This window comes from Cyrtonyx montezumae, unplaced genomic scaffold (genome assembly GCF_038088225.1).
Source record: "Cyrtonyx montezumae isolate F1298 unplaced genomic scaffold, pur_monq_1.0 scaffold_45, whole genome shotgun sequence".
In the NCBI taxonomy this organism is placed as follows: domain Eukaryota; kingdom Metazoa; phylum Chordata; class Aves; order Galliformes; family Odontophoridae; genus Cyrtonyx; species Cyrtonyx montezumae.
Genome location: NW_027072051.1, coordinates 482,781 through 507,261, shown reverse-complemented (window position 1 = coordinate 507,261; position 24,481 = coordinate 482,781). Strand labels below are relative to the sequence as shown.

General features: G+C 58.4%; 1 protein-coding gene across 1 annotated transcript; it reads right to left on the bottom strand.

The window, feature by feature from the left end:
• Nucleotides 1–419: 419 nt before the first annotated feature.
• On the bottom strand, nucleotides 420–23,600 carry KDM5B (lysine demethylase 5B). Its single transcript, XM_065747550.1, has 27 exons — nucleotides 23,336–23,600; nucleotides 17,540–17,617; nucleotides 16,961–17,083; nucleotides 16,310–16,480; nucleotides 15,504–15,638; nucleotides 15,176–15,269; nucleotides 14,815–14,918; nucleotides 13,960–14,118; nucleotides 13,441–13,560; nucleotides 12,888–13,046; nucleotides 12,266–12,447; nucleotides 11,501–11,663; nucleotides 10,985–11,104; nucleotides 10,318–10,512; nucleotides 9,831–10,012; nucleotides 9,254–9,378; nucleotides 8,842–8,992; nucleotides 7,615–7,729; nucleotides 6,448–6,803; nucleotides 5,605–5,743; nucleotides 5,003–5,182; nucleotides 4,379–4,537; nucleotides 3,668–4,150; nucleotides 2,256–2,367; nucleotides 1,483–1,634; nucleotides 920–1,243; nucleotides 420–567 (listed from the first exon to the last, which is right to left on the bottom strand). The coding sequence occupies exons 1-27, from the start codon at nucleotides 23,471–23,473 to the stop codon at nucleotides 427–429; spliced, it is 4,560 nt and encodes a 1,519-aa protein (XP_065603622.1). The 5' UTR covers nucleotides 23,474–23,600; the 3' UTR covers nucleotides 420–426.
• Between the last annotated feature and the right edge of the window lie 881 nt (nucleotides 23,601–24,481).

The window sequence follows — 24,481 nt, the reverse complement described above, 5'->3', positions numbered from 1 at the left end:
CGCCGCGCTGCCCCAGCTGCCCTTCCAGTCGCTGAAACCAGACACAGAAGTTATTGCTCAGATAAATAAACCTAAATCTACGGAAAACAAAGTGAAAAAAAAACCAAAACCGAAACCTAAAGTCTCCAAAGAGTGAACAGAGTAAACAGGGATTTCCTCCGAGGAGGGTTTCTTGGACAAACGGGCGCTGCGGGGTCCCAAGCAGTAAATCCCAGAGAGGTAACGTGGCACTGCACTGCGGGCACCCCGCGCCCCACAGCGCCGAGATCCGGGGGCATACAAAAGTGTCAAAAATCGTCCGAGTTCTGGAAAACGATCCCGTGAGGATGGGAGTAGCACCATTTGCAATCTGGTTCTCACACCGAGCCCTGCGGCGCCGGGGACCGCGCGCTCCGTCCTCGCGCCCCACGCGCACGGCGGCCGCCGTCACTTCCGCTGCTGCTGCGCGGCCTTCCCGGCACAGCTGGAGCAGAGGTAGTCCTCCTTCTCGGCCATTTCGGGGGAGATGCCCACGCACACCTGGTGGAACCACTGGTTGCAGCTGCCGTCGCACTGGACCCAGTCCACCTGGTGAAGGACACACACAGCGCTCAGGAGACGCTTCTCAACCCAATTCAGCCCCGTGAGGACGCTGCACCCCACTGGACGCCCAAAGCTGCGCTCCCCGTCCTGCTGCAGCTCTGCCCCCAGCACAGGGTTAGGGATGGGACCCCCTCACGCCGTGGGCAGTTCCCTGTTTTGCTGTATGGACGGACAGGAGCAGCCCCAGCGCTCTGTGCCCGTCCTTCAGCAGTGGCCTCGTGCCACTCCGCCCCCCCACCCCATCCCCACTGCCCCCGGGGAACACCGCCCGCAGGCGGTGACCCCTCAGTGCCCCACTGCTCTCTCTGCACACAGAGCTCCTGCAGCCCCTGCTCACCTCGTCTCCCTCGGGCTGCAGACACGTCACCGCGGGGCACAGCGCGTCCTCGTCCTCGGAGTCCTCCTGCTCAGAGGACGCGTCGGAGGGAAGCACGTGGCTCTCACTGCTGCGCTGCACCTCCAGGAGCCGCTCCCGCTCCCTCTCCATTTTGCTGCTGCACAGATCCTTCGTGTGACTCGGTTTCAGTTTCTTCTTTTTGGGCGTTCTCATTTTCCTTACCCTCGCTCTCTTCTCGTCACAGAAACTCTCTCTCTCGAAGCGGCGCTTCAGTTTTCTCTCCATGTAACTCATCCCGTCCTTTCTGCCCCGGCAGCACTCACTCTGTCGGAAAGGCATTGTGAAAATGGTGAGGATGCAGCCGAGCACGGCTCCGTGGTAGTGCCCCCACCTTTGGGAGGGCCCTCAGCACAGGGCAGTGCTGCTCACACGAGGACAGACGTAGACCCCGAAGGACATCCCATGTTCTGCACAGTTATCAACTTCACTGCCCCTTTAGGACCAGGGAGGTGCACCCCACGTCACACACACACCCCCACCCCGCAGCACTGCCCCACATTCACCTTCTCATTGGATGCCCCCACTGACGGTTTCTCTGTCTGCAGAGTGGGGCTCTGCTTTGTGAATAGGACCTGGTACAGCTCCTGTATTTCGGGCAGGGAAACCTGCAGCAGCTGTGCTTCCATCATCAGCTCGTCCAGCTCGGTGCTGACCACTGCCACCAAAGAGAAGAACAGGAATCCCTCCACGTCAGCACCGATGAGAGCACGACCCAGGAAAGCCTTTCAATGTGCAACTGAACAAATTAACTCTCATCTGTTCCCTCTTCACCGCTCATTCTCAACAGCAGAGTTTCACTGAGCGTTAAAGGTTTCTCAGAAGTTGCTGAGCAGCACTGTGGCCTTATCCCAGCGTGGCTGCAGCTCGTGCCAGCTCCAGGGTAAGGCACTGCCAGCACTCTCAGCAGCTTCTCCTTCCTCTGAAGACACAGGTTAGCACATCAGCTTCTCACTGCAGCACGAGTGGATGGGATGAACAGAGCGGAATTCAGAAGTGAAGCCAAGAGAGGAGAGGAGGAAGGGCTGAGGATGAGCTTTGCACCTGACTCCTATGTGCTCCCCACCCCCACCCCACGGAGCGTGCGTGGGTCTCTGCAGCAGTCACACCACGAGCAGCCCACGGCCACGGCACTGCTCCACACGGAACCAAAGCCACATGAACACGGATGGAGCTGCACAGCACTAAGGCTGCACCCACACCTGCACCTCTCCTCCATCAAACACATGGGAAAAGGAAAAGAAAAAGAAAGAAAACTATCAAAGTGAAGGTTACAAACCATGAAGTGGGATGCATTGCTGTCCTGTAGAAAATGGAGAATGTAAATATATGGTTCTGTTATCCCAGTCATGAGGCATGGAGAATGACATAGCTCCGATTGTTTGAGAAACCTAGAAAACAAAACAGAGCGAAGGCATTTTCATTATGGATTTCGGTCTGAAGTGTCAAATAGCTGCAAAATAAAGAATCAGAGCTCGTACAGCTGCTCGAGACCTGCATTCCTGCAAAGGATTCTTAAATCCTTCATCCCAAAGCTGGAGCCAGGCACAGGCAGCAGCGTGGCCGGGCTGGGAGCTGCTGGTTCTGTCCGACACCGCAGTGTCCCCGTGCTCTGACCCCCGGGGCAGCACACGGCTGTGGTGACACCTCCAGGCCCCCATGGTTCTGCTGCCCCCGGGCAGCCCAGCTCCTTCCTGAGCCAACACCTCTCCCGGGAGCGCCCACCTTTGCTCCGAGTGCCTGGGTCCCTTTCTAACAATCCCCCTTTTCTTGGTGCTTCAGACACAGCTTGGCTCTCTGTAATCAGGCTTTGCCTGTTCCAAAGGTTTGGTGGGTGCTGGCAGCCTGGTCTCACCGGGGGACACCACAAGCAGCCCCAGCAGCTGCCCCAGCACAGGCAGTGCTCCCTGCTTTAACCGAGCATGAAAGCACAAAGACACAGGCAAACCTCACCAGGGCTGATGGGCAGAAGCAAGACTTCTCAGGCAAAACCTGAAAGCAACAGTGCACGCCTCTCCGAGGTGGTTGGTATTGTTCACGATGAACAGAGCTTTTGTTTCAGGCTTTTTCCCCGGCATTTATCATCTCAGGAACATTAGGACTGTGACACCTCGCACTGCCGCTGCCCTTTTTTGCTGACAGATCTCCTGACCAGGGGAAGTCCCACACTCCCCAAGGATCCCACCTGAAACACTGCAGCTCAACCCAAGGCACAGCCTGGCAGCTACAGCGTAACCGACACAGAGGGATGGAGGGATGAAGACACTGCTGAAAACCACCCGACCTGAGAGCAGAGCTCAGGAAGGTTCGTGCTGCCGCTCCTAATTCTAAGACTGAAACACTTGTAAGGAAAAAGCACAGACTCTAATTGAATACCGAGAGCTCTTAGAAACAATGGCTCAGTAACTGCTATTAGTGCCATCAGAGGCAGGGAGGAGGAGGAGGAAGAATAGGCCCTTCAGGAGCCATTGTTCTCCAGACCGCAGCAGGATGAGCTGCAGGCTGCCACTGGAGGACACACACAGCCCGGCAAACAACCCCAAACTCAACACCTGTAAAGCAAAGCACAAGCAATCTGTCTCCCCAGCATCCGTAAGCAGACACAACGCACTCAAGAAGCAGGGGTGTCAAAGGCTGCTCCTGCTGCCCACATCCCACCCGCAGCCAGGACCGCCCGGCACTCAGCCTCACCTTGCTGGTCTCGGGCAGCTGGCCCGCAGCGCTCTGCCAGCGGCCGTACAGCAATCCTGAGCCAACTTTGTCCTGTAGAAGTTTTAGGTTCCCTGAATATAACATCTGTTGCGCCCTGTGCTGCCAGTTCACAGTCCTCTCTATCATGTAGCGCAGGGCGTCCCCCTCGGGGAGCCGCACGCGGATGCGCTGCAGGGAGGCCAGCAGCGGCAGGATCTTCTCCAGCGGAGGTTTCTCTGAGCGACGGCAGTGGGGGCAGAGCCACACCCGAGGTCCCTGCAGGGCGTGGGGCACGGGGACGCAGCCGGTGTGGAAGAACCCTCTGCAGAGCTCGCACTGTATCATGGGGGCGGCCGGCTCCTTGTGGCACAGACACACCTTCAGCTCCGCGTCCTCGCTGGACAGCACCTTCCCTTCGTTGGCCGCTCGCAGCGAGCGCAGCGCTTCCATCTCCTTGAGCCGCGCCTCCCCGAGCGCGGCCATCTGAAAGCGGAGTCGGAAAGAAGGGATGTGACCTCCAGGAGTGCCACTGCCCGGGAACTCCCCCCGTCCCCACTCGGGTGGAGCCCTCGGGACACAGCGATGCCATTTCGCAGTGCCGTTTTCTGGTCAGGACCAGAGAGACAAAGCTCATTCCCGTGCAACAGTAACAGCACACGGACTCCAAGAGCAAAGGAGGAACTCCAGGTGAGGAAAACCTGGAGCGCTTACCGCAGACGCGGTGTCTTTGCTCTCAGACAGAGCTCTCTCTAAGTCACTCAGGCTCTCCAGTTTGGTGCTCCTCTTCTTCCCACTCAGCACCGGCTCCTTCAGCTTCTTCTGCTTCCTTTTGAGACCCAGCGTGCCGATGTCGCAGCGGGGACACAGCACCTGGTGGGCAGAAAAGCAGTGCATAACGACGCTCTGAACGCATTCGCTTTGCTCCCACACAGCCACGTGTGACTGCAGGGCAGGAATTCCTGCTGTGTGTCCACCACAGATTGGGGAGGGGTAAGCTGGGAACCCGGGGAAGATGAAAGGTGGGGAAGTGAGGGGGATGGGATGGGCCCACCCCCTCCACAATGCACTCTGTGACTCTGTGCCACAGACGTGTCAGTACTGCTATATTCCTACTGAGAAACGTCACTGCGGTGCAGGATTCTCACACCCAGAAGTACGCTGAAAGGACAGCCACATCCTCCCCGTGTTTCAAGTTTAAAATGAGAAGCACAGCTCAGTGCCATCACTCTAAGACTGGCAATAAACCCTAAAAGGAAACACCTCCCACTGTTTGATGAGTGAACCCCAAATTCGCGGACGCCTCCTGTGCTCTCGTGCAGAGCAGAGCTCTCTCACCTCCAGAAGAGAGTATGGGGAGTCCTCGCACAGAAACGTGTTGGCTGCACACTCCTTCCACGCCTGCACCTCCGCCACCAAGGACTCGAGTCGTGGCAGATGCTCCAGGTGCACCGGGATGGAGCGGCCCCGTGCCACCAGCTCCACCAGCGTGTCCAGGACGGGCACGCGCCCTCCAACCTGCGGGGTCACAAAGCCAGGAGCGCTCCGTGGGCTGAAGGAGCTCTGCGGGGCAGGACTGCAGAGCAGAGCCTCCAGCAGCACAGCCCAGCACGGGGAACACAGCTTCCCTGGGCACGGCCCTGCAGCCACCGCACAGCACTGCAGAGCCCCACTGCACACGGACACCACTCCCATCTCACAACAGCCCTCAAACTGAAGTTACCGAAGCTGGAGCTTTTTTTTTTTCACATAACAATAAAGCTTCTAAAAAAGTTCCTATTAAGATCCCAGCTCGGGTTGGGTTGGTACTCAGCAGCTCCCCATAGCAGCGCCCATCAGCGCCCCACACACCGCGCTGGGGCAGCAGGAGCCGCTCAGCACCGCGGAGCAGTGGCGTGACAGCGGTTCCCGTGGAGAAGCACGCTGCTCTGCTGACGCACCTGCAGAGCTCCCGCCTCCTGCAGCCAGTCCTGCGCCTTCTGAACCGCGTCCTTCAGCGCCGCGCCGCTGGGCAGGTACGCAGGGATCTCCTCCATCTCCTTCACTGCTGCCACCAGACTGCTCAGCGGCTGCCGCGGCCTGGGCACCGAAAACAGCGCAGATGTGGAGCCCAGCCGAAACCCACCGGGCACAGCAGGGCTGCTCGCTGAGCACACGGGCGCAACCGACGCGGGGAGGGGACTCAGGAGGGTTTGTTTTGTGCTGAAGGATCCTGCTGGGAATGCTAAGAGCAGGGAGCAATCTGTGGGCTGCTCTGAAAACATTCACACGTGTGAGCTGCAGGGAGACGCAGCACCCACCGACTTCTGAAGGACAGAGCCTCAAAGCCCAGAGCAGCACGAGCTGCTGGCGGTTGCTCTGGAGGACCTGAGGGGTCACCTCCAACCTTAATGGTCCTATGACTCCTCAGTATTTCACAGTTGGACTCCGTCCTTTTAAAAAGGTACAAATTCAATTTCATCTCTACTTCAGAGGGTGAAACCGTGCTTCCTCCAGTTTGGGACTCTGACTTTAGAAGAGCCAAACAGGTAAGGAACGGCCTCATCCACAGAGCAACATCTACCAGCTGGGATGTCTCTGCCTCAGCCCCATCTGGACACACAATTACCACCCAACTGACCCAGGGGTGCGCGGGAGGGAATCCCATCTCAGCCCCATCCCGGTCCCCTCCACGACAGCACAGCTGCCTTTGTGCTGTGGGGTGTACGAACAAGAGGGAACCCCTTCCGAAACAAAGCCAACAACTTTCACCCTAAACAGCAGCACAAGGGTCCCACTTCTACCTGGCCTTTATCAGGTTTCTGGCTTTGTCATCCCAGTGCTCGGACACAGTCAGCAGCTCCTGCAGCTTTGCCATTGCCTTCTCAACCGCCGGGTAGGGAGCCAGGCCAACCCCTGAGTCTATGAGACGCCTCATGTCGTCCAGAGTGAGAGAGCTGTGGTCCGAGGAAGCCACGTGCACGTCCTCCAGCCAGCGGGCCTGCTCCAGCCGAACCCGCAGCTCAGCGAGTTGGGGCAAATCCACATCGAAGTCAAAGCTGACATCCAAGAGCTCCTGGAGCTCCGCAGCACTCGGCATTTCTTCAGAAAGCAGCTTCTGGCTCTGCTGCTGAAAAGCTTCCACGCGATCAAGAAGATCCTGTAACACACGAACGCATCGATGCGCCGGAGATCTCGGAAGCTCTGCCAAACCTCTGCCACTTCAGTGCAACCCGAAACGTTCAGATGTGCTGGCAAACATCCCACACCACGCACACGACGTGCACAGCACATCCTGATGGTGTTTGGGAGACTTCAGTGCTGCACCCTCAACGCACGGCACGGACACGAGCACCTCCTGCAGCCCCAGAGCGCGAGGTTGGCCCCAGCCAGGTCCCAGAGCAGAGGGCTCCGAGGGGAAGCCAAGTGCTCCATCAGCACTGCTTAACTCAGGCATTTACGTGAACCCTGCTGCTGGCATTGCCTTTACTCTCCTGCTTCTCTCTAAAAGCAGTCTCACTTGGTCCTGCTTGGATATGTGAACGTGTATGCTGTGCTGTGCAGCTGCGTGCCAGGCAATGGGAACTGAGAGCAGCAGTGCCTGAACTGCAGCTCTGCACTGCTCAGCTCTGACTTTGGTTCCTACTTTAGGACTGTTGAGAATGCAGAATACTGTGGCTGACGTTCCCCTGCTGGGGAATGGCAGATGCAGAGGAGCTGTTTGGCTCTCTGGTATTTCTGGGCTTCTGCTTTTTAAATAATAACTTCAGAGTAACAACGCTATAACCAAAAAAGCCTAAACAGAGCCCTACGCTATCTGAACTGCAAATTCCAGATCTGATAAAGCGCCCAAAGCCATGGCCACACAGGGCCTCCCTGCTTCCATCCTCAGCACGGACAGCTCGGAGGAGTGAGGGAAGGGCACACGTGGACGGGCACGGAGCCACGTCCCCTCCCCGGGGCCACGTTACCTTCAGCAGCGGCGTCTGGCTGAGGACGCAGGGGAGCGCATAGAGCTGCCGGACGAAGAGCCGCAGCTCGGTCACCGTCAGCTGGTTCTGGCACTTCCCCCCTCCGGAGCGGTACCTGCAGGGACACACCGTTAAATCTCCCACTGGATCCCGACCAGAGCTGCTCCACAACCTGCAGCTGGACTCCTGGGCGCTGGGCTTCACCCGCGTGGGGAAACTCGAGTTAGTGGCAGCAGAACCAGCTACTGTTGAAAACACTCTTTCACATTAAATGGTTTTCTGGAACAAGTCCTCAGCCTGGGCAGAGCACTGCGTATTACAGAACCCACTCAGACTTCTTTCCAGAACACAAAGCAATTGTGGGGAAACCATTCTGTTCTGCTGCAATAGCTATTGTAGGAAGCTCTCCCCGTGCCCACAGCGAGAGAGCAAACCCCACCTCTGAAGGGGTTGTGACCCACGGGCCGCGTGGGCGCTCCTCTGAAATCCTCCCTGTGCTGAAATCACCATTTCCAGAACCCCCCTACAATGCTGGCTCCAACTGAACCCACAACGTGTTGTTTGAATTAAGGAGGAAAACAACACCCCTGCAACGGGAACGCTATGAAATGAACGTGTTTGCTGCTCTGTGTTAGAACAGCATCTCTGAGCGATGTGGAAGGTGACACCAAAAGGCATGGTGGTCCCAACGTGAGGAGGTAATGTGTCTCAGGTACAGCTCAGGAGAGCCGGCTGTGGCCTTTGGGTCTCCGAATCCTCTCAACTCAGTCAGGCACAGAACACACTGCCAGGAGCAGGCAGTCAGATCACGAGGAATGGATTACCCAACGACCAACTCCACCAACAAATAACCTGTCCAGAAGATGTCACGTAAGTAAGAGCTCTCATTCAGCACTCCCACCGTCACCAACTCAGGATGGTGAGAGACTTCAGTTCACCACAAGGGTAACGAACACAGTGACACAGGCAGTGCTGCACAGTGGACACAAGGACACCTGGGCTGTGGGAGCTGCTCCATCCCAGAGCACCAACACCACTCTGTGCTTTCAGGGAACGACAGAGGATTTAAGCACCCAGATGAGGAACTTATGGCCCACGTGAAGGAAAGCAGAACCCCCCACGAAGACAGATCTCTCAAGAAGACAAAAAGATGCCCTCTATTTTCAGCCTTTCACTGCTGTCACTCCCGTGGCTCAGCTCCTGCTGCCAACACACAGTGATGCTTACCTGGTTTGTCTTTTGCCATTCAGCAGCTGCTGTGCCACGGAGGCACATTTGTCCGCGTCCTGCGTGACCAGGCGGAGGTGCCGCAGCAGGTCGTTGTCCGGGAACTTCTTCATTTCTGACTCCTCAATCAGCGCCTTAAAGCTGAGGAGACCTTCAGGGGAAGGCACAGTGTGAGCATCACTTTCCCTTCGTGACGGACCACAAATACATTTCAACTTCAGTTATGTTTTGTGCAAAGGGCAAAAGCGACTTGCAGCCCTCTCACACAACTTCCAGAGAAACGAGAGCTGAAACACTTTCAGCCATGACATTAAACACGATCTCTTTTGATTTCACGTAGGACAAAACTCGCTACGGTTCCAAAATCCAACACTTGAAGCCTAATCAACGTGTGTGCTGCAGACAAGCTTACTTCGTTTATTGCTGACTTTTGCTTCCAAGGCTTCACTAACGGTGGCAGCCCACTCGTTGTACGACTCCGCGCGCATCTTCAGAGCGTTCATCATCGGGTACAGCTCCTCCAGAGTGTAGCGGTACCTGGGAGGAGCACAGGGTCACAGTGCTCAGCACACGGAGGGCAGCAGGGCAGTGATGCAGCGTGCACCGTGGGGCTCTCAGCCGACCCACTTCAGTCACACAACTGCTCCCCAAAGGCACAGGAGGTGCGTCTGTGTGGGGCAGAGACAAGCAGCAGGAAAAAAGGAGACAGCAGGAAGGAAAGCTGATGCAGGCAAACCAAAGGCTGCTCCACAAGGACTGGGAGCAATGTCCGTGAACATGACCTTGCTGCTATAAATCCAAAAAGCAAATTAATTTGTTCAGTAATTCCTGCCATTATACAGCAAGAGCCGAACGCTGAACAGAAAGCATTTTGTGCTCGAGCACAAGAAAGGCACTTTGTTTTGAGAGCACGGTTTGCACAGAAGTGTCACACAGAACACAGAGGGCAGCACTGACACTGCACTGCACCGTCTGCGCCCAACACTCACCCCAGCTTGTATTTGTAGGTGGGGCAGGAACAGAGATCCTCCACGTGGTACAAGCACACCAGCAGCCCGGGTTTGCAGGGGCAGTACACAGCAGACATGAAACAAGTGGTTTTGCACTTATAGCACTGCCGCTCGTCGTCGGGGAACAGCTCGAAGGCGACGCGCTCCGCGTCCCTCACCCCCTGCACAGGAGTTAAGCAACACGTGTCAGCTCCAAGCTACCACATCAGAAGCCGAACACATCGGGTGAACGATATCACGTAGATAGAAGAGGTTAAAATCAGGCAGGACCAGATCCTGGTTGAGGTAAAATCAGCTGCTCTGAACTACTAAGAGAACACATATATCCTCCAGGAGCGGCATGTGAGCCGTGTTATGGGGCAGGGATAGGACAGGATGCACAGTGTGTGCATCTGAGATCAGCACTACTGCTTTGGGGGGGACCGCGGAGCCTCAGAGCAGTGACAGCAGCACCCCCACAACTCACCAGCTTCTGAACCTTCTCCCGCAGCACCTTCTCGTCATCGATCATGATGGCCATGTCCTTCTGGACAGTCGATGCTACCACGACGTCGAGGACGTCTGCCTTGGATGCCATCTTACAGATCATCTCGTCGTGAGAGAAGACGCAGTAGCGGCTCAGCAGGCGGTAGTGCTCTATGCACTGACGACCCAACGGCAGCTGCAGTGACAAAGAGCAGCATGGATATCCTGCTCACTGCAAAGATACTGAGGGTTTATGCTGCTAACCAAAGGAAAGGCCGAGACAAAGCCTTCCAGCAGCAACACCTCCAGCTCTGATCACAGAACAAGAGACCCCAAGACCCCGGCGAGTCCCTGCAGAGCGGGGCTGCTCACAGATGGACGGTGTGGCTCAGGCTCTGCGGGAAGGGGAGACCCCCCTGTCTGCAGCAGAGCATGGTCTGCATCACAGTGCTCTCAGAAGGGCCCGAGCTGAAGCCCCACACAGAGGCTGCGGCCTCACAGCTGCACAGCGAGCCTGAGGAACCACAGACAGCCCCAGCCCACTGCACTCAACATCCAGCAGCGTGCTGCTCCTGACCCAGCCCCACACGGCAGCACCACTGCACCGCTCCGTGAGCGCTCCGACAGTTTGGAGTTGCCCCCCCCCCCAATAAAAAGCTGGAACGCACCCAATCCACGGTGCAGAAGTTCACAGCTTCAGCAAAATTAAAGCCCTGATTGAAGCCGCTGTGATAAGCTCTTGGGAAGGTGATGACAAACTCTCCAGCACACTGATTGGTCCGATACACCTAGGAGAAAACACAGCTCCCATGAGAAACTGAACACGGGAAGTGATGGAAACCAGTGAGAAATAAGAGGATGTGGATGACATGGGAAGGAAGAAGAGGCTTTGGGCCCTTGACAGAAACAACGAGGGATTGATCAAGCAGGCAAAGCAGGAGCTCCTGCCATCATTGCCACCTGAGGAGTGAACACATCACATGAAGGTGGAGCTCCAGAGAAGAGTTTGCTGAGCAAAACCCCCAAAAGGTGACCCCACTGCCCATCATTCACACAGCACACGTGGGAGCAACCCCAACACCTCTGTACTAAAAGTCTCCTCCATCACCCACTCTGAAGTGGAATTCAGTGGGAATGGAGGAGGGCTGAGGTAGGGGCAGTAGCACAGGAGCCCAACAACATACAGGCACTCCGTGGGCCATCAGAGTATTCGGGTTCATTATGGTGACAAGTTGGTGCAAGAGGTCTGGCTGAGATTCAAAGAGCTCTGGAGCAAGCTTCTTCATCACATCCTCCAGCTGCTCTGCTGCATACCCTGGGGCTCCGTACCACGTCTTTGGCTCTCCCCTGCAAGATTATTAGAAGTTAAATACAAACAGCCTTGGAAGATATCCTGCTCATATACACCACATCCAAAGAAGGAAACATCACCAGGAAGAAACATTAAGGATTATGTGCTCTCCTGAATCCTCAACAATTGATGCAGGTCCCTCCTCCAGCCCTCAGTTCTTCACTGCCCATATTTTGGAGCACGTATTTGAATATTGTGGACAAAAAAACCAGAAGTGGGTCATGAAGGATTCCACCCCGTGCTGTGCTGAGCTTCAGCCAGGACCCCAAGACCTGGGGCTGGACTCGAGGAGGTGATGGAGAAACAATGGACGACCCCAGGGCCGTCAGCTGAAGCTAAATACATTTTTAGCATGATTTCTAGCTGCACACTGAGCATAATAAGACATCTGAAGGGGTATTTGCTGCGTCTCTCATGGCTTGTTTGAAAAGCTGGGAGCGGGTGTCTCCTTCCAGGATATGAGCCATGTTCAAACACAGCAAGCAGTGTCAGGCCTAAGGCTGCAGCCACAAAGTGCACGGTCCTGTGGATTTGTGTGGAGCTGGAGTCAGCCACAGAAAAGGTGAAGGAAAGGAAAGAGCTCATCCCCCACACTCACCAGTGCAGATAGTTAATGGAATAGCTCCAGTGGTCTTCAATATGCCAACAGAATGAAGAAAAGCACATTCCCACATACAGCCAGGGTAGTTTCATCCCACATATATCCGCAGTGATGTGAGCAAGAACAGACTGCTCCATCACAGGCATGTTGTTTAAATTCCAGCCACTGTCCAGGTATTCCTGCAAACAGAAACAGAGCGGCCACAGGTTTAACAGGGAGTGGAAAATACAGGAAGGTGCAACTGCTGAAAGACCTCCAGGAGAAGAGCATCCTTCCCAGCTGAGAGACACCAGAACGGGGCAGCCCGGCAGGGAACAAAGCCCTCATTGTCCTGGTTGCTTTCAGGATCCTTATCTGACCTGCTCTGTCAAAATGGGATTGTTCTGTGTTTTTTTTTTTATCTCAGAGTTAATAAATAACTTCTGTGGTGAACCTGCAGCTTTCAGTCAGTGATCACCAGGTATTTTAGTTCTGGAAACTGATGTAATTCTCCAAGTACTACACCAGATACACAAAGCAAACACTTTGCAAACCAGTTCCACTATTTAGCTTTGAACCGGAGTGACTTATTTAAGCAGGAGCTGATACAAACGCACGCAGTGAACTAATGCAGACCCACCTCTTCTTCTGGTCTCACTTTAAACTTCCCATCTCTAACTGGGAACCCACTGCCAAACTCCTTTGAAGCAATGTCAGCTCCGTATTCCACGGTGACATCCTCTTCAATGGTGCTAACAAGTCTCCAGAACTCTTTCTCCACCAGCTCGGTGGGGACCATCTGTGTATGAGAAGAACACAACATATGTGGAGCTCAGGAGTGAGCACAGAGGACACGTGCAGGCAGTGCAGGGAGGAACCCTCTGGTCCCAGCTGTGCCCTGTGCCACAGTGCAGCCCCTCCTCGGGGCTCCCAGCACTGCACACAGTGGGAGAGCATCCTCTCCTTGCAGGTACTCTCTCAGAAGTGAAAAAACAGGCAGCCAGTGGCACGGACAACCAGCACACCACCAAGAGCCAAACTCCTCCACACCACGGCACAAACAAGAACCTCTCGCCTGGCAGTTCTCCCCATTCAAATCCAGGAATCCCCTCCTCTCCCCCCAGCTCCACGTTCGAAACAAGCACGGAAAATTAAAGCTGCATTACGGCGTCGGGACGCAGACAGGAACGTACGTGGACCGGCATGTTGAAGTAGTCGGACTTGAAGGCATCTGCCATCTCCCCAAACGTGCGCAGCGTGTAGTCCCGCGCCGCCTGCTCGAAGCCGAACGCCTCCTGAGGCTTACTGCACTCCTGCAGACACAGGGAGAGCTATTGCCGGGACGTGTGCTACACAACAACCCACACAACAACCCACACAACAACCCACACAACAACCCACACAACAACCCACACGTTGATCTCACACCGCCCGCGTGGTGGGGAGGACCCAGCGAGCGGCCTTCCCCAGCCACAGAGTGCCCGACCCTCTGCTCCTCTTCGCTCTCCGAACTACAGAGCTCAGTGCTAAACGTGCACAAACACGATCCAGTCATTACATAAATGCTGTCTCTCCTTCTTCCTCTAATACAGCTGAGAAACAACGCAGCACAAGCTCCCTCCCAACCACGTGGGAACAACTCGTGTTTTCAATCCCCAGGCCCACGTTCACAACAGAAATGACTTTCAGCCTTTCGCCGTCGGCCGCGTTACCTGAGCCAAACACTGCGGGCACCTCCAGTCCCCTTTGGGAACATCATGAAGGGGTGGAATTAAACAAAAAGTATGGTAGCTGTCATCACAGCCATCGCACAGCAGCAGGCGGTCCTCGTCGTTACCACTGCCACACAAGAGACACACATACAAATCCACCTGTAACAAGAAATCGCCAGAGCGGGGATTTGAGAACCGAGGGCAGCGACGTCACCGCACCGTCAGCACAAAGCACGGAGCTGCTGTCCTGCAGAGGGGGCAGACAGCACGCACTGCATCTCTGCAGGGGTTCACTGGGCTGCCTCCCAGACCCCAGAGGAGCACAGAAGCTGCAAACTCCCCCGTGTCCTCCTCTGCCTCGACTCAGAGCAGCGGTGCTGCGCGTGGCACGAGGACGTTTTAACGCCCGTCGGTGTCCTGCTGCCATACACAGCACCCGTGTGCGGCTGCTCCAGCTCAGGACCAACTGCTCACAGCTGGGGGGGTTCGTGACCACGTGCATGCTCCCGCTCCCCCCAGGGACCTCTTTGGAAAGGTACCAGCTCCCTGGGAAAGCCGTGCAGGGATCAGCTCACAGAAAACAACTTCTGTTCTGACTGTCCCGAATTTGTACTCTGAGCCTGTAGCTTGGAGGCAGAAAGCAAGCTACGTGACCTCATCCATGCTGTTATTTGAGGCTTTGCAGCCCAAAACTTCAAAGCATCTTTAGTCCATCAGGCACTGCTCTGTTTCAACCACGTGATTAAAAACCCACAGCAGTTTTCTCTGTGACATAAGCGACAGAAACGTCACTGTGTGCCCCAGAGAAGAGCAGGAGCCCCTGCACGCTGCGTCAGCAGCAGCAGCCATACTCACAGCACTGGTGGGTTTCTTGGATCGGGCCTTGGGTTTGTCTCGCTCCTGCTCCCCAGCGTGCTCTCTCTTCTCAGCAAGTTTCGCTGCGCTGTACGTTTCCTTTTCTGGAGCAACAGGACAAAAAGTGCTGGTATAAAACACTGACCGCTTCATGCCACCCATTACTTTCTATTCTGTTTGTTATTACGTGCTAAGATTGCCACGGGCTGTTCTTTTCTGCACAGGGTCTCTGTTTCAGGGCCCCTCAGCCCTGCTGTGGGCTGTGCTGTGTGGCCACGGCCCTCTGAGCTTTGGGTCACTCCAAGTGCTGAAGGAGCACGGCCCCAAGCGCGGACCCACAGAGCAGAGGACCCACACTCACCGCTCTCACACTTGGGAGGTGCACAGCCCATTCTGCGCCGCAGATTATGTGTTCTGGCCTCTGGAGAATCGGACTCCGTTTTAACACTGGTCGCCTGATGAAGAGAAAAAGGGAATTAGGAGAACAGAAGCGAACGAGTCAGTAACTCGCTCTGTAACAGTCCCTCAACAGAACGCTGAGCTCTGCGTTTGTGTCTGGGGAAACGTTTGGGGCCGTGGAAGTCAGGGCAGCTCTCCCAGGGCCAGAGCCCCTCCGAGCTCACAGCCCGAGCCCCGGTTTTGCCTTTCCCTTTCTTCCTTTCCCAGCAGTCTCCCTCGGGACAGCTCACCTCTGCCCGCAGGCGCTTGGCGCGGCGCGCGGGGGGACAGCTCTCGGACGGCGGCACCGACTGCCGCTGCGGGATGTCGTGCGGCCTGTACTCCTTGTCCTTCGTGTCGCTGCTGAGCTCCGGCTTCTGCAGGCACTGCGGGGACACCGGACGATGGCTCCCATCAGAGACCGCGCGTGCAGCCATCTCCCGGCTCGTGTGTACACAGCGGGCCCTCGTATCTACTGCGCTGAGTTAACAGCATTTGTGGCAACGCCAACCGCGCTGCTTTAGACGAGTTTCAAAATCCCTTTTTCCTGCCTGGCAACCAGAAGCACACTTCTGACCCTGAGCTGCAGCCCCGGCCCAGCTGCTCCAGCAGGCGGTGCCTGATGCTCCCAGCCACCTCTGGAAGCTGTGCCCCACGTCGTGCCGCTGCCAGGGGACGCTGACCCCACACAGACGGTGTCCCTGTAACCATCTGCTCATCTGCGAATGCAACTCTACTCTGCACTGGAGGAGCAGCACTAAAACCACTCCTGGAGGTACGAGTGGTCATTCCTGGGGGGGTCTGAACTCCACAGAGAGGAAATGCACGAAGGCCGCGCTGCCGTTGGTCACCACGAGGTTACCCTGACAAGCTCTGCTTAGCAGCAGCTCTAAGAAATGACTCCTGGTTAAAGCTTTCCTGTGGCTCCTACACAGCCTGCTTCACCACCACGGACTGCACATTATCAGAGCAACGCGTCGGGAAGACTCCATCCATAGGAAACCAACAGAGCAGGTTGTGCAGTGGCAGGACTGCAGTGAGGCACAGCACAGCTTACCAGCAGGCTTGCTCCAGACTGGAATAAGTTGTAAGGATAGAGAATGCGCTCGTAATGCGCGCGGATGTGCGAGCCCACTGCCTTGCCAGGAGCAAATCCCATCCTGGTGGCTATTTTGGTCCATTTCCTCTCTTTGCAAACGACATCAAATCCTCCTTCTTCTGCAACTAGCTGAAAGAGAGAACAAAAGGGTCCCAGGTTTAACGCTGAGCTGCTCAGCACTTCAGGAACGCGCTGTGAGGTTCGAAGCACGCAGAGGACAGAACACACCCCGGGGGGGGGTGACCCCCAGCCCTCGCTGTCAGAACGCACAGTCCCCTCCAAAGGCTTCAAACGCTTCACCCAAAAAAGTAACTGCATTTTTCACTGCCTTCTTCCCAGTGGAAGTGCCTTTTCTCCCTACTGCTACTGCCCAGCAGCTTCCTCAGGTTGAGCAGAAGTTTGTTGCCGACCGATCTGTTTCCAAGTTCAACTAAAGTAGAGCCGAACACCTCGCTTCATCCCTGTGCTCAGGCAGGAACTCCCACAATTACACTTCCCATTGTTTTGTCACATTAGCTCAGTCAGCTTACATAAAGTAACACAACTCCAGCCCCGAATCCTAAGAGCTGTGATAACACTTCAGGAAAGTTCCCCCCTGAGCAGCCTTACCCTGTTAAGCTGAAATAAATCCAAGATCTTCCTCTCCACGTGTGGAATTTTCAGCGTGCATCCCTGAAGCTCCCAGAACTTGGCAATCTGGTCCAGGAAATTCAGCTTGACGCGGGTCTGGGCCTGAAAGGCAGCAAGTGAGGGGCACAGCCACGGCAGGAAGAGTTTCCACTCCCAGCAGAGGGAAGGCAGCAGCCCCTGCAGCCTGCCCAGCTCTGCCAGCTGCTCCCAGCACTGCTCCTTCCAGCCCGGGTGCACGCGAGCAGCGAATGGAAGTGCACCGACCACATCTCCTAATTGCTTCCTCCAAATGACTCGTCATGTTTAAAGCACTCTCCACGTGCTCCATCTCTCCACTTTTTGGTGCTGTGGATGTACGGCGCTGGGGAATCTGAGCTCAACCACTTATGAGTGGGACTGCACCTTTCAACGAGCGCTAGTTTTACTTTTCATGGCTGGTTTGCCTTCATGCACTGCTGGGACACGTGGACTCCTGTGTGTGAACTCAAAGCTGATGCGCAGAGGCACCAAATGTTGGCTGCCAACAGAGAGCTGCACTGAGAAACACAGCCAGCTTACCTCCAGCTCATTGAGCCGCTGGATCCTCGGCGTGAAGTGAAGTTTATCAACGTCGCACGCAAACGGCGGCTGCCAGTCCTGGGGAAACAGAAGTGCCACATCAACAGAGCGGGAGGCGAGGGGAGCTGCCCGCACAGCAGGGCAGCCCTCAGGCCTTAACTCCTTTCTGCTCCCAGGAGCTGCTGGAGCACGAGCACTGAAACACAGCACCTGCAGAGCACCGCTGTCTGTAAACACGGCCAAAGCCGCTGGATCGCTGCGAGCGCGGGCGCCCACCGCGGGGCAACGCGCTCCGTCTACACGGACTCGGTCTGAACTTGACAGTCATGCATTGCTTATAAAGCAATCTGATTATCGCTAATTACGGAATGAAGATAACACACACGGTGTTACTGACTGCAGAGTGAGCTCTGTGCTGGGAGCAGCTCTGTGCCCGCAGCGCGTCCAGGGCCGACGAGGCAGCACCACGAGCTGCGTGCTCCTCATCTCAGCAGGTATGGGTCCGGGGCCCAGGCGGCCACGAGCAACACGGGACGCAGCGAGCTGCTGTGCCTGCAGCTGGGATGGATGGCACTGCGTGACGGCTGCACCGTGCCCAGCAGCACAGCTCCCTGCGCGGATGGAGGCGTCACAGCGCGCGCACAAACCCGAAGGGCGACGGACTCCCAGCCATGCATCACATAACACAGAAACCAGCCCCGACCCGGGTCAGTAACGGCAGGTCGTGGGACCCCACAGGGCATCTTCGGCCCATCAGGGCTAAGCGAGGCTGGAATCACAACTGGGAGCTGGATGACAACAGCAGGTCAAGGTGACAAACCGGGGAGGACGCTCAGCGCCCAGCTGGGGGCACACGTGTGCTCCTCCATCACCGCTGTGCCACAGCACCCACTGCTTTCCCATCCTCAGTGCTCTTACACAGCGAGATGAGACCAGCCCCACTGTACTGCTTTGTTTTCCACAACACTCAGCTCTGAGCAAAGACAGGCCTGCACTACCCCAGCCCCAGGCTGACCAGCACAGCCCTGGGGTCGGCCCTGCGTGCTGCCCTGCACGCTGCACGAGAAAGGTGCGTGTGATTCGGAGCACAGCTCGGACACGTGGCCCCAGAGCAGCACAGCACCCAGACCCAGCAGCCACATCACAGGGAGCTGCTCTGCACACAGTTCCCATTTTCCTTCTCCCCCATCCGCCTCAGTCCTCACCACTCACAAACCCCATCTGCCCTCTGCCCAAGGAGCCGTCCTGGAGGTGATGCTCACGGCTCTGCTCAGCACACAGCCGTGTCCCCGTGCTGCCCTGCACTCAGCTTCCTCATGCTGGAAGCGAAGGTCCTCCTCCGGATTTTGTGCTCCTCCTTCGCTGCCTTCTGAAGACCCCAAGCAGCGCCTCGGATGCTCTCTTTCCCGTGTCACGCCAAAATAAAGACACGTCACTCACATTACTTTGTTAGACAGCGTGGTGGTGAGAGCAGCTCAGCGGTTCTGCCTCGGGAACACCGCTCCTTCGTGAACGCAGCTTTCCCCGCCCGCATCCTTTGTTCCCCATCCGTCCCTTTGCAGAGGTGCTCTGAGTGCTGCTGGGGGAGGGCAGTGTGCTCCACAGCTCTGGGGGCTCAGTTCAGGTGGACGTTCTCACACCCACACAAATAACACTCAAAGGACACCGGGATCATTGGAGAACCTCTGCAACGCGACGCGGGGCCGGGGGGGACTAATCCCCCCATGACCCGCTTGGAGCTGGCACTGTGCAGACCTCGGCTCCTCCTCACTGGAGGAGGCACTGAGCTGTGTTATGGACCGCAGATTTACAGTGCAAAACAAAATCCCAGATCCATCCCAACAGAGGAATCACTGCCACCCGAGGAGCACGGAGCAGCCCTGCGGAATTGTCCGTGCCAATTCCAAACATGGAGAGCAAGGAAAGCTCGGCACAACAGGACGGTCCTGCATCCTTCAGCTCCACACCAACAGAGCCTCCAACGAAGAGCAGCACAGCAGAAGCCCCAGCTCACAGCTGGAAGCAGAGGGAAGGCAGGGCCAGCCAGGGCAGCTCAGCTGCACACACTGCACCCACACACTGTGCCTGAGTGAGGAGCGTGGGGCCAGGACCCAGCCCTCATCTGAGGGTGGGCAGGGGGGGAGGGCACTGACTTTCTGAAGGTAGGCAAGTTTTCTTCCTTTGTTTCTGTGCCCTCAGCTGCTGCTTTGGGCTTGTCCTCATTTCCTGCAGCCTACGAACTTTGCCACCCTATTATGGCACGTGTACCACACCATAGCATTACAAGCAGCTACCCAGATCTGTGTAAGGGCTGCAGGTTTCACAGACCCAGAAGTCCTCTCTGCTTTCAGCCCCCCCAGTTCCTGCACACACAAACCCCACGAGCATTCCTGGCTCTCACGCAGGAATCTGGAGGGACAGGCAGCCCAGCCCAGCAGGTCTGTGGGTGCAGCTGGGGGGGCTGGGGATGCTTTTAGGCTGCAACTTTCCAGCCTGCAGCTGATCCATCCTCTTTATCTCCTCACATTAAACAAACAACACCAACAGTCTGAGAGTTCTCCCCACTGCCACATCTCAGGGAGATCCCAAACAAACTGCTGCATTCCCCCCCAGGCCTTCAGCACTTCACGAGTGCAGGAAATGCAGCACTGGCTGTGCTGTGCTGCACGGCTGCCACCACCACAACGCTCCTGGCTCCCTGAGAACCGAAGATGGGACAGCAGTAAGCAGGCTCCTCTGAGCTCTCCTGGCTCTGCTGTTGGAGCAGCTCGGGCTGCTGTGCCCCTTCCCAGCCCTGCCCAGCTCACCCACAGCACTGCTCCCCACGATGGTCACACCAGTTCCCCACAAACCACGCTCCCCCCGGCTCTGATCTCAGCCCCTTTGTTCCTAAAGGTAAAACCTCACACTGAGTCCACCTGGAAGGTTCCTGTTTCATCACACCCAGTGCTGGTGATGCAATGGGGATCACCCCACGACGACTCACCCACACGAACCTGCGATCTGCATGAGGTCACTTCTTGTGCCCTTCCAGACCCTTCCGCAGAGATCAGACACCGCTGAACTGAGGTTCTCAAAGACCACGAGAAACCCCATTAACAGCCGAAACAATCTGCCATTCCCTCAGCACGTCACCAACCAGGCAGAGCAGCAATGCCTGCAATCAGAATCCCGACACAACTCCATCCGTTCGCAGCAGCGCTGAGCGGAGATCCACGGACCCAGCACAGCTCTGCCCACCCGGAGCCAAGCCCGAGTTTCCTCAGTTCCCGAGTTTGGCTGTGCAGGATGCAGTGCCTGCAGAGCACCGTGCAGTGCTGTGCTGGGACGGCCCATCGTGTCCGGAGGCCGCAGGCGATGGTTCCCAGTTCCTTCTGCGCTGCAGCGAAGCGGCTCCAGCACCCAGCACGGAGCAGCCTGACCTCGAGCAGAACTGGAGCAGAACAGCACGACACGCTCCACTTTCTGCCTTTTATTCTCAAAGCTGTGCAGGAAATCTGAGGGAATGTTTACTTCCACTAATTAATATTAAAAAGCCGTCCATGTCAATCAAAGACCGCACTGCTCCCCAACCTCATCACGTTTTATCCTTCGCGGTGCCCCTCTGAACGCAGCACTCCCGGAGCGTGGGGCAGCGCTCTGCACCTCCATTTGTGGGCGATGAAAAATGAAAGCACAGCTTTCAGCTCCATCAACTCCAGGAGCAGCAGAACAGTCAGAGCTGGAGCAGCGCTCGGAGCCCCGGCCCTGCCCGTGGGGGTCTGCAGGGATGGGGCAGCGCAGTGCCTCACCACCCTTACCAAAACCACTCCTTGCATCCCAGCCACATCTCCACTGCTTTAGTCTGAAACCACGTGCCCCAGTGCCATCGCAGCCACCCCGTGTCAGTCCCTTCCACCTTCCAGCCCCTCCAGGTACTGAAAGGAGTTAGCAGCGCACGGCAGCGACCCACAGCCACGTGAAGAGCTGCGCCATCAGCGAGGCCCGGAACGAAGGGGAACGAAGGGGAAGAAAGCTTCCTGGGAGCACCCGAGTGGAAGCTGGCAAATCCCAGCAGTGCTGAGCACAAACCCCCTCCGCTGTCACATCTCTCTCCTGGACATTCCCCCACCCCGATGTTGGCCACCGCTGACGTCCTCCTCCAGGCGCGGGGTCCCACACAGCCCCCAGGGAAGGAGGTGTCCCCGGAGCTGCTCCCTCCGTGCCCCCACTCGGGAGAGGCCGTCCTGCACTGCCACAACGCCGCGCTCAGAACAGCACAGCGCGGTCGCACGATCACCAGAGGAGAGTTTAAGCCAATATCGGTGCAGAAAGGGATTCCGTTCTGAATTTCTCCCACCTCGGAGCCCGGATGGCTCACGGCACAACACGCAGGGGGAGCACGGAGCGCGGCGGGCTGGCAAGGCCACAAAGCACCGCGTCCTGCCCAACGGAACCGCGCGGCCATGGCGCTCCCAACGCCGGGAGGAAGGGCACGAACCACGCGGGGCTGCGGGCAGGCCTGCAAGAGCTCCCTCTATGCTCCAGGCCGGGGCAGGCACAGCCGCAGAGCCATTATGTGGGGAGATGGCAGCCGTGGATGCGGCCCCGCACAGCCATGGGCCGTCCCCATCCCGCTTCCAAACGCGCGGAGCACTGCACGTGATCCCAAACGCGGAGGGACATCGGCTCCTCAGAGCCACCTCTGCCTCCGGCAGCAGCTCGGGAGGAGCCGCGATTACCCGCTCCAGTTTCTGGGCATTGGCAAATGAGAACGTAGATGAGGTTTTCCCAACAAACCACAATAGGAAAAAGAGAAAAAAGTCTCCATAAAAACTCCGCTCTGCTCCCATCTGCTGACGGCACGTACTGCAAAAAAGGCCGTTCCGCTCACAAAGATCGCACGAGTTCAGCGTTGGCCGTGTAATGAAAACCACCGCATCCCCGAGCAGCGTCGGCCCCGCTCGGCTCTCCCCGGGATGGGCCCGGGGCGCTCGGTGCGGGGAGGGCTGCGCTGCTCCGCCCGCACAGAGCCACGCACGGCTCAGCAGCTCCACGTCCACGCGGGGCAGGCGGCACGAGTCCCGGCGACGAGCGGAGCTGAGCAGCCGCGTTTCACGGCCGAGGGCTCCCAGCTCAGCTGCGCCGGGTTCCGCTGCCACGGCCGCGGTTCGCCCCGCGGCTCAGCGGGATTTCACCCCGCGCCGCCCGCGTTGATTATCCCCGTAACGGAACTGCGCGGCCAACATCGAAGGCCGCTCCGCAAACGGGGTCAGCGAACAAAAGAAGATCGGAACCCACAGCGCAACTGCGAGCGCAGAGCAGCGCCGGCCCGGCCGAGGAGGATGAGGCCGAAGGCTCGAGCGTCTGCCCGGCGAGGACCGCGCTCTAAGATGGTGGCCGCGTCCGCCCGGGATCGGAGCACCGCCGGCGGCCGCAGTCCCGGCCCAGCAGCGCGGGGCCGTCCGAGCGGAACGGTTCTGACCCGGGCGGAGCGGAGGGCCCCGGCCCCACAATGCCAACATGGACGGCGGCACCCGAGCGCTCCGGGACAGCGCCGGAACTTTTCGAGGCCGAGCGGAGCGGCCGCGGGGCGGCGGGGACGCAGCTCCCGCAGCACGGCCCGGCTCCGGCTCTCGGCGGCGGCCGACGGACGCGTGGGGGCGGCGGCCCCGGGGGCGGCCGAACTTCCGAGCGCTCCCGGTGGGCCCCACCCGCTCGGGGTCGCCCCGGAGCGGCGGCGGAGGTGCGGCCGGGCCGGGCCGGGCCGGGCCGCCACACAAAGGCCGTTCCCGGCGGCGCCATGCGGGCACTCACCGGCGGCGGCCGCACCTTGCAGATGCCGGTCTGCTCGGCGATGGGCCGGATCTTGTGGATGAAGGCGAAGGGGTCGGCGAACTCCTCCCAGCTGGGCTCGAACACGGGGCACTCGGGCGGGGGCAGGAACTCGGCCATGGCCCGGCCCGGCCTGCGCCGCCGCCGCCGACCGCGAACAATCCTCCAACGGCCGCCGGGGCCGCCGAGCGCCTCGAACGGGACGTGCGCGTCCGCCGGGAGGTGGGGGGTGGAAGGGAGGGGGTGTGGGGGGGGGGGCGGGGGGGGCACGGAGCCACAACGCGAGAGAAAAAGAGTCCGCCCCGGGCTGGGCGGGGGGAGGGGGCGGCGGCCGCCCCGCCCCGTCACGCGCCTTTGTGAGGGGGCGCCGGGGCCGGGCCGGGGTCCGCCGCGCTCCGGGCCGAGGTCCGAGCGGCGGACCCCGCGCCTTTGTGCCGCTCCCCCAGCACCGCCGGTTCGGGAGCGACCGCAGCGCCGCTGCCCCCAACGGCCGCCGGAACCGCAGCGCTCCACGCGCGGAGCAGCGCTCTGCCGGGCCGGTGTGCGCGCGTGTGCGTGTATGTGCGTGTGTGTGTACGCGCGTGTGTCTGTGTGTGTGTGTGTATATGTGTGTGTGTGCGTTGGGGGGATGGGGCCGCGCGGCGCCGTGGGGGCGCTGTGCCCGCGGCGCTGTGTTTACATGCGCGGATGGATCCCTCAGCTGACGGCGGCCGCTGCCGGCGCTTCTTTTTTTAAAGAGCCTCTGCGCCGCCGCCCATTGGCTGCGCCGCGGCCGCGTCACGTGGTGGGGGAGGGGCGGGGCCCGAGCGCGCCGCGCGGACGCATTGTCTGTGCCCGACCCCGGGCGGCCGCCGCCGGAATGAGGCGGTCCCGGCCCGGCCCCGCTCCCGGAGCCGGGCTGCCGCTCCGCGCTGCGTCCCGAGAGCCCCGAGGAGCGGCCCGGGCCACTCCGTCTCCTCGAGCGGCGCGGTCCGCGTGAGCGGCGAGAAGGACCGGGGATCGGGGAGGGTCTCCGCCGCCGAACCGGGACGCGCCCCGAGGGCCCGGCCCCGCCCCCACCCCCCGCGTCGCGTCGGGAGGGGCGGCCCCGCCGCAGCTGCAGCGCCGCACGTAGCGCACGTGTGTGCC

What these genes read in the sequence shown, in the direction of transcription:
- KDM5B (XM_065747550.1), bottom strand. Translation starts at nt 23,473, where the DNA reads ATGGCCGAGTTCCTGCCCCCGCCCGAGTGCCCCGTGTTCGAGCCCAGC. An exon ending in TGATGGCCCACGGAGTGCCT is followed by an intron (nt 11,105 to 11,500) that starts GTATGTTGTTGG and finishes GTTTTCTCCTAG; the next exon opens with GTGTATCGGACCAATCAGTG. An exon ending in GCAATGCATCCCACTTCATG is followed by an intron (nt 1,635 to 2,255) that starts GTTTGTAACCTT and finishes CTTTGGTGGCAG; the next exon opens with TGGTCAGCACCGAGCTGGAC.